General features: G+C 41.4%; 1 protein-coding gene across 5 annotated transcripts in view; it reads left to right on the forward strand.

Annotated features, from left to right (window-relative positions):
• LOC145988241 (uncharacterized) overlaps window positions 1-13,341 on the forward strand; it is a 72,884-nt gene that overhangs the window by 25,867 nt on the left and 33,676 nt on the right. For 4 of the 5 annotated variants that reach the window (XM_083123103.1, XM_083123104.1, XM_083123102.1 and 1 more), the window contains 3 exons: window positions 768-839; window positions 1,690-1,764; window positions 2,435-2,506. In XM_083123103.1, coding sequence (XP_082979229.1) covers window positions 768-839; window positions 1,690-1,764; window positions 2,435-2,506 — 219 coding nt within the window. The remainder of the gene's footprint in view (window positions 1-767; window positions 840-1,689; window positions 1,765-2,434; window positions 2,507-13,341) is intronic. The other variant, XM_083123106.1, reaches the window with a different exon arrangement.

A 13,341-nucleotide genomic window follows, 5' to 3' on the forward strand; every position in this document is an offset into this window, starting at 1 on the left:
ATAAATAACCTGTTATTTAGTCCAAAATTCTGATATTCTGCTATAATTTTTATACATATAAACATACAATTCGTTTACCCTGATGTTATGAAGTAAAAATCAAAATGTGTAAGTTTTTTCTTTCAATGTAAAGACTATTGCAATCATCTGGATACTAACATTCCTTACGGAGGTAATGAACCTTTTATGAGTTCAATTAATAGTTATACTGAATCAGATAAGTGTAGTTATCAGTACATTTTATATTTGTACTTTATCGGCACTAGCAAAATATATATAATCCATCCCCAGTAGTGTTAGTGTCACATGGCCCCAACTATTTCTCATACTTTCTGGAAGGCTCCCAGATGGCACAGCGGTAGCGTCGTCGCCTTGTAATCAAGTGTTCCCGGGATTGATACTCAGTGGAGGCACATAGTGGTTCAAATCCCACTTTAAACTGTAGGTCCAGTCCCGATTAGCCTTACTGTGCATAATGTGGACTTAAAACACCAACTCAATCAAATCATACTTTCTGGACATGATATTCTGATTATGGACTGATATTCCTTTGTAGTTAGTAGAATAAAATTACATCTGTATATAAAAATTTACTTTTGTATGTTTTTCTGTAGCAAATTTAATAATGAAATGTATTTAAAATAATTGAAAATAGAGCATAAGGACAACATTTATGATGGTTTCCTTCATATTTAAAATGAAACGAAATTATATTGGATAAAATATGAGCCACAGTTTTATCTTCTACTTTTTTCTCTTTTTTTCAGAAAGTAGCTGGAAAACTAGATCCATCACCATTAGCTGTTCAATTTGAAAAACTGACTAAAACTGCACAAAGAGTAAGTTTTTCAATTTAGTTATTTCCAATAATTAGCATTGAATTGAAAGTGCTTAGTATTTTAAATAATATTTATTTTTCATCTTTAATAGTTAACAACTTGTTACGAAGCATAATTACATAGTAATTTAGCTTGCTTCCTCTCCCACAACATGTCAAAATGATTGTCAAGTAGTTGGTGCCTCACTGTGCATGCATTTCTCTTCTTACACCCATACCTGAGAGTTTATCCGAGGTTGAAGAACCAATTGAGAAAAATAAGTAAGAAAATAGAAGGAAGTAGGAAATCGGAGTAGATTGTGAATAATTTTTCTTCAATTGGATATGATAGCTGTGAATTTTTCAAAAGTGACAGTGTTAAAGACAGGACCAGTCATGAAGCCTGTATTAGCATGAAAGCATAAGTATAGCAATGAATGTGTCCACACACTTCGCCACCTTTGAAGCTCCAAGCTGGCTATTGATGGCAGGTCCCTCGCACATAAGACCTATTGTTGGAATTATTTTTACGTGATTTCCTCATCATCCAATTTTCCCTACCCATTTGCAACACTGCATACTGCCGACCTCTATGGCAGAGTGGTTAGCATGGTTAATGTTATGCTAAATAACAAAACTCAAATCAGAGCAATGCTGCATGTTGCTTTGTAAGTTGGTATGCAATTAAAGGGCATAATAAATTAATGGCATCCCAAAATATCAACTGGCTCAACAATATATTTCTTGGTGTGTGAAATAATGAAGGAGCATTGCGAGGCTCTCACTGTATATGTAATATTGGATTGGTACTAAATATGTTACCTGTATAAGTAAAATACACTATCAATATTTTTCACTTTCCAACGTTTCAGGAGGAAGGCCAAACAGACCAATCAAAAGAAATAACTGCTGCTTTTGATGTTATCTTCCAACGAGATATGCATTCTGTAAGTGAACTTTGCTACTATGATTAAATTTTTTTTTATTCACACACATGTTTTATTAATGTATGTACATATATATATATACATATAAACATAATATATTAGGGATAAACTGTGTCAGAAAATTCAAGCTCCTTTAATAACATGAAAATAATAGAAATAGTGTATATTCACAAATGAAAGATAATGTTGCCTATTATACAATACTACTATTTACGCTTTTCTCTGTAGTCTTGTTTCAAATAAAATGGGAACATGAATTTATCATTACCAATAAGTGTGCTCTGCTCTACCACTTTCTCTTCAGTCGAACTATGTAGTAACACTGAAGTTGTGATCTTTGATAAAAAGTAACCTCACATTTGTGATAATCTAAATTGAGATCAGGTATATCTTACACCACATGCCATCAAAGTTTGAAACTGGGGAAATAAGTTTGGTTAAAAAAGGTTAAAATGGTAAAGACAATGCAGTTTCCTGTACTTGGCTGGCAACTGACTCAGTGCATGCCAAAATTGGACTTCATTACTTAGTAATCTAAATTGAGTATAAGAGAATAACAAAATTATAATATTTCAGGGAAATGAAATGATTTTATTGTTATTAACAGTTATTTGGTTTTGAAATACAGAATGATTTGAATATAATGTTTTATCCTATTCCTATAATCTAGGAAATGAAAGCAAAGGGATTATCACTAAATTCAGGATCAACATCTGGTCGTCTTGCACATCGTCCTAGTACAGTAAGTTTTTCAGCTTCTACTTAATTTCTTTTGGAATTAATTTGTGTTTTGATACTCAATAAATAATGATGAATTCATTAATTTACTAGAAGGGGAAAACTAACAAAGGTTAGCACTACTCGGTGCCATACACTGAGGAGTAGCTGGTCTAGCAGTGGATATCATTCAATCTTACAGCTTGTATCATTTTAAAATCACTGTACTTATTATCTTATCGCACCTTACATTTACATGTGATACTTTCTTTTACATTTTTTTCAACCCTTCATGTGGCTACATCAACTGGAAAATAATCCCCAGCTGCTTTTTTCACTGTTCGATTGGTAGAATGGGTAGAGACTGCGGCAGGCAGGTGGAAGATTGTTCTGTTTCAAAATTTCCCCTTTCCCTTAAACTTCAGCCTGTCAATGGCTGCAATGGTTCATAGACCATGGTTTCAGGTAGTCTAGTCTGTCACTTAGGGGTTTATGGGGACTGCTAGGGGATTGTTTTCCCTCTATTCCCTTCCATTTCACCAGAAAAATTCAAGTGAGAGATGTCTGTAGTCATAAATAACCTGTAGAATGATGATACAATGATACGAAATAAAATGTTTTTACATATTTATGAAATGTTCAAGTATTATGTGTAAGGACCCAAAATATTTGGAAAAGCTGTGATTTTCCTCGTTTTGCTCAGTATGAGTAGACCTAGTGCCCGGGTTCTAAGCCCTCATTTGGGGCTCGAATCATCATGTGGGGCTCAGTGTTGCCAACTCACCCCACGAAAATTTCACCAACTGATATTTTGAAGCCTTTCACGGTGTATGTTAACCTCACAAGCAGTGTTGCCAACTCGGGCGAGGCGTAGCTTTTTATGGTGTATGTTAACCTCACCAGCAGTGTTTCCAACTCGGCGTAGCCTTTCACGGTGTATAATTTTTTAGCTTTTTTTTTGTGTGTGAGTGTACATGTGTTCGGGCGAGGCGTAGCCTTTTACGGTGTATGTTAACCCCACTAGCCTCAGCGTACATGAGAGTTCTGAATTTTTTTTTGAGGCTGGAATCATTATTTGAGGCTCGTCGTAGCTTTTTATGATGTATATTTTGAGGGCAGAGTTGGCAACACTGTGGCCTATTACTGTAGCTTTTTATGAGGGGGGTCTATTGCCCTCTGTTTACATCTGGCAACACTGCCGTAGATTGACAGTGTTGTTAACCTACTGGGTTTTTCACTGTAAATTTTCATCAAAGGGCCTGAGGGGTCTATGTATTTTTTATGTCTGGCAATACTGTTGGGGGCCTAGTGTTGGCGACACTGTGGGTTTTTACTGTAGCTTTTTATGAGGGGGGGGTCTATTGTCCTCTGTTTATATTTGGCAACTCTATTGGATGTTTTTTTTTGAGGCTTGGGTTTTGCCAACCCATCCGAAGAAAATTCCACTATATGATCTTTCACTGGCTAAGCTAACCTACAAATAGGAATTGGCAACACTGACGAGTCTTGAATTATCATTTGAGCCTCGTCGGTGTTGCCTACCCACTCTACAAAAATTCTACTATATGATTTTTCACAGGTTAAGCTAACCTACAAATAGGAGTTGGCAGCACTGACTTATAAACCCACTGGGTCCTCTTGGCATGTTTTTTTCATGCTGTGTTGCTAGGCTATTGGGCATCTTGGCGTATACAATGTATATATTTTGAGAGGGGGGGGGGTTATAGCTTTTTATGCTGTACGAATACTGGAAGCTTGACAGTGACAACCAACAGAGTAGGTAAACCTACATCCAGGAACTGGCAACACTAGTTTCTGACAGAAAATTTGAAATAAAATATTAAACAAAATACATGAGTAAGCACTGTGATTACAAATAGTACCACTGTTATGCCCCCAACTCCAACTGGACAACTGGGGAAAATAATTGTACAACAATTTGTACCTAATTGTACAATACTTGTACCTAATTGTACAACATATACACAGACATAAAAGAGAGAGCCTTCCCGTAACTTACTTCATGTACAATTTATATGATTTTACAACTGTGAAAAGAAAGCATATGTGTTCTGTATGCACACATTTATTCTTATTTTTCGAAGTTGAATGAAAGCACATGTTTTTACGCTCTCGTAATACTAACCTTGTTCCACTGATTTTAAATTGCTTCCATCCGCTTTTTTTTCTGTGTTACAACAACATTTACAACAGTATAAAATAAGAGGAATGTGTGACAATATCCATATTAATTAGGAAAGTATGTTGTATGCTAGGTTAGCTAATTGTGTCTTCTACAGCTTCACTGTATAGAGGGAAGATGGAAAAAGAGAGCTCTACAAAAACTGGTGCTCTTAACAATATTGTACGTCCGTGAAAATTACATATAAATAAGACTTAAGCGTATTATCTGCTTTCATGTCAGATTTTACCAACCTGTGAGCTGTAGTGTTTAGGTGACAAACGACCTGCTCAAATATGATACTGTTGACAATATTGTACGTCCGTGAAAATTACATATAAATAAGACTTAAGCGTATTATCTGCTTTCATGCCAGATTTTACCAACCTGTGAGCTGTAGTGTTTAGGTGACAAACGACCTGCTCAAATATGATACTGTTGACAATATTGTACGTCCGTGAAAATTACATATAAATAAGACTTAAGCGTATTATCTGCTTTCATGCCAGATTTTACCAACCTGTGAGCTGTAGTGTTTAGGTGACAAACGACCTGCTCAAATATGATACTGTTGACAATATTGTACGTCCGTGAAAATTATATATAAATAAGACTTAAGCGTATTATCTGCTTTCATGTCAGATTTTACCAACCTGTGAGCTGTAGTGTTTAGGTGACAAACGACCTGCTCAAATATGATACTGTTGACAATATTGTACGCCCGTGAAAATTATATATAAATAAGACTTAAGCGTATTATCTGCTTTCATGCCAGATTTTACCAACCTGTGAGCTGTAGTGTTTAGGTGACAAACGACCTGCTCAAATATGATACTGTTGACAATATTGTACGTCCGTGAAAATTATATATAAATAAGACTTAAGCGTATTATCTGCTTTCATGTCAGATTTTACCAACCTGTGAGCTGTAGTGTTTAGGTGACAAACGACCTGCTCAAATATGATACTGTTGACAATATTGTACGCCCGTGAAAATTATATATAAATAAGACTTAAGCGTATTATCTGCTTTCATGCCAGATTTTATCAACCTGTGAGCTGTAGTGTTTAGGTGACAAACGACCTGCTCAAATATGATACTGTTGACAATATTGTACGTCCGTGAAAATTATATATAAATAAGACTTAAGCGTATTATCTGCTTTCATGTCAGATTTTACCAACCTGTGAGCTGTAGTGTTTAGGTGACAAACGACCTGCTCAAATATGATACTGTTGACAATATTGTACGCCCGTGAAAATTATATATAAATAAGACTTAAGCGTATTATCTGCTTTCATGCCAGATTTTATCAACCTGTGAGCTGTAGTGTTTAGGTGACAAACGACCTGCTCAAATATGATACTGTTGACAATATTGTACGTCCGTGAAAATTATATATAAATAAGACTTAAGCGTATTATCTGCTTTCATGTCAGATTTTACCAACCTGTGAGCTGTAGTGTTTAGGTGACAAACGACCTGCTCAAATATGATACTGTTGACAATATTGTACGCCCGTGAAAATTATATATAAATAAGACTTAAGCGTATTATCTGCTTTCATGTCAGATTTTACCAACCTGTGAGCTGTAGTGTTTAGGTGACAAACGACCTGCTCAAATATGATACTGTTGACAATATTGTACGTCCGTGAAAATTATATATAAATAAGACTTAAGCGTATTATCTGCTTTCATGTCAGATTTTACCAACCTGTGAGCTGTAGTGTTTAGGTGACAAACGACCTGCTCAAATATGATACTGTTGACAATATTGTACGCCCGTGAAAATTATATATAAATAAGACTTAAGCGTATTATCTGCTTTCATGCCAGATTTTACCAACCTGTGAGCTGTAGTGTTTAGGTGACAAGGGACCTGCTCAAATATGATACTGTTGACAATATTGTACGTCCGTGAAAATTATATATAAATAAGACTTAAGCGTATTATCTGCTTTCATGCCAGATTTTACCAACCTGTGAGCTGTAGTGTTTAGGTGACAAACGACCTGCTCAAATATGATACTGTTGACAATATTGTACGCCCGTGAAAATTATATATAAATAAGACTTAAGCGTATTATCTGCTTTCATGTCAGATTTTACCAACCTGTGAGCTGTAGTGTTTAGGTGACAAGCGACCTGCTCAAATATGATACTGTTGACAATATTGTACGCCCGTGAAAATTATATATAAATAAGACTTAAGCGTATTATCTGCTTTCATGTCAGATTTTACCAACCTGTGAGCTGTAGTGTTTAGGTGACAAGCGACCTGCTCAAATATGATACTGTTGACAATATTGTACGTATATTGTATTGTATAGGAGACTAGAAGCATATAATTTGACGAAAAAAAAAACCCAAATAAGGTCATAGAAAATAGTTAAAAAAGTGAACAATTATATTTTGCATTGCACAGCATTGGATATTAAATAACATACCCCCAAAAAATCTCTGCATTATGCGTTCTGTAAAAAATTGCCCTACGTGCCAAATTGCTGTGTCAAGTAAACGTTTTCAAAGGCACTGTCGTACTTGTGTGCCGGGAAAACAAATATGTGCGACCAAACTGTGCTCTAAGTGTGGAATAAATATTTCTATTGCCAACTTCAAGCGACACCAGCTTACTTGCAAGAGCACTGGAACATCTCTACCGCAACCTTCCAAGCGAAAGGTAGAAGTAACCTCCCTCGATGCATCGCCACCTGCCAAACGCGTCAAGCTGGCGAAGAAAGCAGACCGATTTGCGTTTGAGCATTTATTAGAAGATTTTAACATAACATCAGACAGCTTCTGCGATGTGCGTAGTTTTCTGGAGAGCGAGCGAGCTAAGATAATATCCATCCTCAACGATGCATTGGCTACATACTCCACTAAATTCTATGCTGTGCTATGCTGCAAGTATAAGAAACCGTCTGATGAAATATATAAATTCTTCCATGCCACAAAAGCAAAAACACTGCATCAGGCAGATATCACTGACCTCGACAGCATCTACGACAAGTTTGTCGAGGAGTTTGTGGCAAAGCACGAGGAGCATAAGGCTAAAGGCTCGGGCGGTTCGCTGTGTGGCGACCCCCACGAACTTCGTCTGAAACTTAGCAAGTCCCTGCCACTGGCAGGGTCTAGCTATATTGCCGTGCCACCCGAGGTTGAAGCAAGGAAAGCTGTTCTCAATATTCAGAACAAAGACACCAAATGCTTCCTCTGGTCGGTGCTGGCAGCATTGCACCCTGTTCACTGGAAAAACCACTCGTACCGTGTTAACCACTACAAGCAGTATGAGTCGGAACTGGAGGATGCAATGGCCGGGATTGCCTACCCTGTAGAAGTCTCGCATATTCACAAGTTTGAGGTTCGTGCTCGTGACTTGTTGGGCCTGCAATTAGCCATCAATGTTTACGGTCTCACCGAGAACAAACATGAGGTCCACCCCATCCGGGTGAGCAACGTGAGCAACAACAACGAGGTACGAGAAATCAACCTCCTGCTCATCAAGGACGAGACCCATCACCATTACACCCTTATCCGTTCCCTCTCTCGGCTTGTTTCGAGCCAACGGAGCAAAGACAAAACCCACGTCGAGGTGTGTCGCAGGTGCTTGTTTACATTTCATAATCGAGAACAGCAGGATTACCGGCGCATCAGAGGTCCCAACATTGCTGCTGAGAAGCTAGCTTGCCACATGTTCTACTGTGGTACCAACAAGCCTGCACGAACTATCCTGCCCGAACCTGGTGCAGTAGAGTGTTTTCGCATGCACAGTGCTATGGTGAAGCATCCTGCCTATATTGTAGCAGACTTCGAGGCCTTTCTTCAACCTCTGTCTAACTGCGAGCCCAACCCCGAAACATCCTCTACCATTCCTTTCCAAATCCATGAGGCCTCGAGTTACTCCTATGTTGTGGTGTGGCGAGATCAACATATTGCCTCCGAGCCCTATGTGTATCGCGGTCCCGACCCGGTCAAACACTTCCTGGAGAGAATGCAACAGGAAGCCATCAAGATAGGGAAGGTGCTGTTGGCCCCCAAGCCCATGCTGCCTCTGTCTCCGGAAGACAAGCATCAGCACGAAATAGCTCTAAATTGTCCTGTTTGCAACTCAGTCTTCACTGACGATAACAAAAAGGTCCACCACCATGACCATTATGGGACCGGAAGCTACATTGGCCCGTGGTGCAACAGATGTAACTTGAGAGCCAGGGACCCGCGCTTCATACCGGTCTTTTTTCACAATGGCTCGGGATATGATTTCCATCACTTGGTCACACATCTAGGGTACGACAATGCGAGAATCAATGTCCTGGCACAAAACGAGGAGCGTTATATTAGCATCAGCAAGTGGGTGCCGATCCCCGACTCAAGCAGCAGCATCGAGCTTCGGTTCCTCGACTCTCTGAGGTTCCTCCAGGCAAGCCTCGATGCTCTTGCTGGGAAGCTCAGAGACGACCAACTAGCCATTACCACATCAAGTTTCCCGAACTTAGATGTCGCACTCATCAGACGTAAAGGGGTCTACCCCTACGAGTACGTCACCGACCCTTCCAAGTTCGAAGAAGAGTTGCTGCCTCCCCAGGATAAGTTCTACAGCCAGCTGAGAGGTTCTGGTATTACCGACGAGGAGTACAAGCATGCTCAGTCTATGTGGGTCAAGTTGGGTTGCCGAACTTTCGGTGATTACCACGATGCATACCTGAAGCTTGATGTGACGCTTCTTGCCGATGTGTTCCAGGCGTTTCGGGCAACTGCGATAAACATTTACAACCTGGACCCTGTATATTTTTACAGCCTTCCTGGACTGGCATGGTCGGCCATGCTCCTGCTGACTAAAGTTAAACTTTCACTTATCTCCGATAATGATATCATGCTTTTCATCGAGAGAGCTATCCGGGGCGGCATGGTCCAAGTGTCGCAACGCTTCGCACACGCCAACAATCACCACATGGCCACTGGTTACGACCCCTCCCAACCATCAAGCTACATCATGTACACTGATGTGAATAATCTTTACGGGCACTCCATGATGCAGCCACTCCCAACAGGACAGTTTGAGTGGGCTGATCCTTTATACCACGACATCGAAAAAGAGTGCGACGAGTTTGGGTTTTTTGCCGAGGTGGACCTTGACTTCCCCGAGAAGCTGCAGGATACATTCTGTGACCTTTCGCCTGCTCCGGAAGTCAAGTGTCCACCTGGCTCGGATCAACCGAAGCTCGTCATGGACTTGGAGCCCAAAAAGCGTTATGTTCTACACTACCGGAACCTCCAGTGGTTAATGCAGCAAGGGGTCTCGGTCAAAGCAGTTTACGACGTGCTCTTGTTCAGGCAGTCTCCATGGTTGAAGCCGTACATCGAACTGAACACCAACCATCGCACTGCTGCCACTTCGGAACTTGATCGCGATTTTTTCAAATTAATGAACAATGCGGTATTTGGGAAGACCATGGAGAATGTGCGAAATCGCGTTGATGTGAGGTTGGTGACGAAGAAAACACAGTGTCGTCGACTTGTTGCAAGCCCGCTGTTCAGGTCTCGAACAATTTACAACGAACAGATGTCTCTGATTCACATGAACCGGGGCAAGGTGCTACTCAACAAGCCCATCTATGTGGGAGCTGCAGTTTTGGATCTGAGCAAGTTGTGCATGTTCGAGACATATTACGGCATACTACGTGCACACTACAACCACAATATCTCGCTCCTCTACACAGACACAGACAGCTTGGTGTACCATGTTCGCACGGCCGATGCGTATGGTGATATAGCCAAAGTTCCAGCTCTTGTCAAGCTCTTCGACACATCGGGCTATCCCCAGCTAAACCGGTATGGAATTCTGCCCCGGAACAAAAAAATACCCGGCAAACTCAAGGACGAGAAAGACGGGGATGTGATTGTGGAGTTTGCTGGACTTCGTGCCAAAGCCTATGCGATCCGGGCTGAGGGTTCTGTAACAAAAAAGGCAAAGGGTGTAAGTAGGCAAGTGGTTCGGGAGCACCTCAAGTTTGAGGATTACCTCGAGTGCCTCAGAACAAAATCGCCTATTCTACAAAAAGAGCATCGTATCCAAAGCGTCGATCATGTGCTTACAACTAATATTGTCAGGAAAGTTGCTCTGGATGCACACGACGACAAGAGGTGTATTCTTGAATGTGGGGTCCATACACTTCCGTGGGGCCACTATCGCCTCCAAACTAGTAAGGCCTGCCCAGAGTGTAACAAAAAATAATAGGCAATGCGAAAAAAAACAATTTTAATTTACTTCCACTTCCTCGATTACATGCATGCATGGCACAGCAAAATTAAACTTCTGGAAACTACTAATTGCAATTTGTACTTATATATATAAAATTCCACATTTCTTATTGTGTGCTATTTTTTTTTTTATTTATTTAAAACTGTTCAGTCACTCTTTCATTCTTGACGTCATACACAAATGTTTTCTCTGCAATAAGAATGACACTGCACAGAGTATCTGCAGGCAAGGCATCGTGGAACTCGCATACAATCTTGATGTTGGTGCGATCGTTGACCACCACTTGCTTTCTTTTCGTGGTGTTGATGACGGTCATGGGTCTCCGTGCTTTGAATTCGCCGGGCGCGTAGTACACGTCCACGCTTCCCTCGGTCACGCGTTTGTAAGCCGTGTAAGCTTCGTAAAGTTTGAGGTAATCGTTTTTGGTCACGTCGAGGTTGTAATTCTCGCGCGGGAACACTTCGTTCCTACCGTTCTTCAGATAAACGTTCTTGATCTTGCAGTCGTCGAACTTGCTGGAATCTTTTTCCTGATTCTTGTCCCTCCCGGTCTGAAAAAGCACTACGACGAAATCTGGCATGTCGAACTGTATGTTGTTGAACTGCGTCGTCACGTCGAATTCCATGTGACTTCCCGACGCCATCTTCTGCACGCACTGGTAACCGTGAAAGTGAATCGGCACCTGCGGACTTTTCAAGATCTCCGCTTTGTACTTGAGGGCGTAGTTCGTTTCGTATTCCACCACCGGCATTCTCAATTCCATGCTCCGGATGACGCATTTCGCTGCTTCGGGTAAAGTGTTGGCTATCGGCGTGGTGCCGTCCGGACCCAAAGTAGCGTATCGCATCAGTGCGTCGTTGTCGTTGGCCGCTCTTCGAAACGTGATCCTCAGTCCTCCCTTCCACATGATCTCCTTGTAGTCCGAGAAGAAACCAGGCAGCAGACGCATGGGAAAAAGCACCGTGTGACTTCTCGTCGATATTTTGGTCCCGGCTTCGAATCCCCCGGCCTGGTAGTACGCTGCGTCCGTTTTGGATAATTTCAACGTTCCCACTGCCGTCGACGTGATGCCTGGATAATCTATTCTGTCGATGACGGTGTTGTGTTTCCTCACCTCCACCTGCGAGAACAGGTGAGGCACGAAGTTGTCCACGAGTATCAAGTTTGCTGCTGCAGGAAACGCGTCTCCGCTTTCCTTCTTCACCACGTCGAATTGAAGGTAGAGGTCCGCTCTGTGAGGATGAATGAACCCGTCGCCTACGTCCACGTCGTATTCGATCTCCCTGTTCGCTTCGTTCAGATTGGCGAACGTGCGACGGTTGGGAGGGAAAGATTGCAATTCGTAACTTTCGATTTGCTCCATTTTACATGTATGGTTATTTATTATACGTTGATCTCCACGATGGCTGTCGTAGTGGCACCTGCGAAATCCACCACGTCTCCTTTCTCGTTCGTCACCACCAACTCTATGTCGTCTATGCGGTTGCGACATACTGGAAAATAGATCGGCGAAGAGGGCGTGTAGATGATCGGTTCCATGAACTCGGAACTTGGTTTGAAAGTGGCTATGATTCCCGTCTGCTTGTGACTTCCTAATAATCCGTCCGAAGATTTCGTGATCATACCTTCCGCCACGTTGCAGTGTACGTTCAGAGTCTCTATGGCCAAGAATTTAGGAATGTTGGTTGCTACGTGCTTGATGCCAGCTTCGAGTTTTGGGTGGTTGTTCTCGAAACCTAAAAGTTCTCCCATGGTGCCCAGGTCCATGGTCTCCGTCGCGGATAGGATTTCCACTCTGTGCGTGACCGAATTTTGAGAAAGGTATGTGCCTTTGGGTAATTGAGCTTGCAAAGTGGAAAGATTGTATTGTCCTGGCGTGACGACGATGTGTTCGCTTCCGACGCTAATTTTGTTGTTGTGATGCGTAACATTAGGTATGAGGTACATGCTGTAGAATGCACGCAGAGCCACGGATTTAGGATAGACGATGTCGTCGTGCAGCGTGAGTTTCAAGATTGAAGATTTGCTCGTGAGATGGAACACGCCCATCCTAGTGATGTTGTTTGAGGTTCCACAATGCTTTCTGGAAATCCTCGATCGTAGGGTTATTTATTTTAGAGAGAAACGCGAGCACGGAGAGGCAGAGATGGCCGCAGTTCACGTCTCCGAAATTTTGAATGCGTTCGTCGTTGTAGTATATAGAGGTTTTGTTCGTTTTCAGATAATGAATTAAATTTGTAGGTGGAACACCTCCGAAAGAATCGAAAACGAATGCTTTATCATCATTTTTGTGGTAACATATCCAATGCGTGCCTGGATTTTCTTGACCGTCCAAGTTGACTACTCCGCATTCTCTTTTTTTAACGCTTGAAGGTAACGAGTCGGACATGAAAACTCCTCTGAAGTGTTTGATTCG

The sequence above is a fragment of the Lepisma saccharinum genome, chromosome 5 (genome assembly GCF_977018435.1).
Source record: "Lepisma saccharinum chromosome 5, izLepSacc3.1, whole genome shotgun sequence".
Classification (NCBI taxonomy): domain Eukaryota; kingdom Metazoa; phylum Arthropoda; class Insecta; order Zygentoma; family Lepismatidae; genus Lepisma; species Lepisma saccharinum.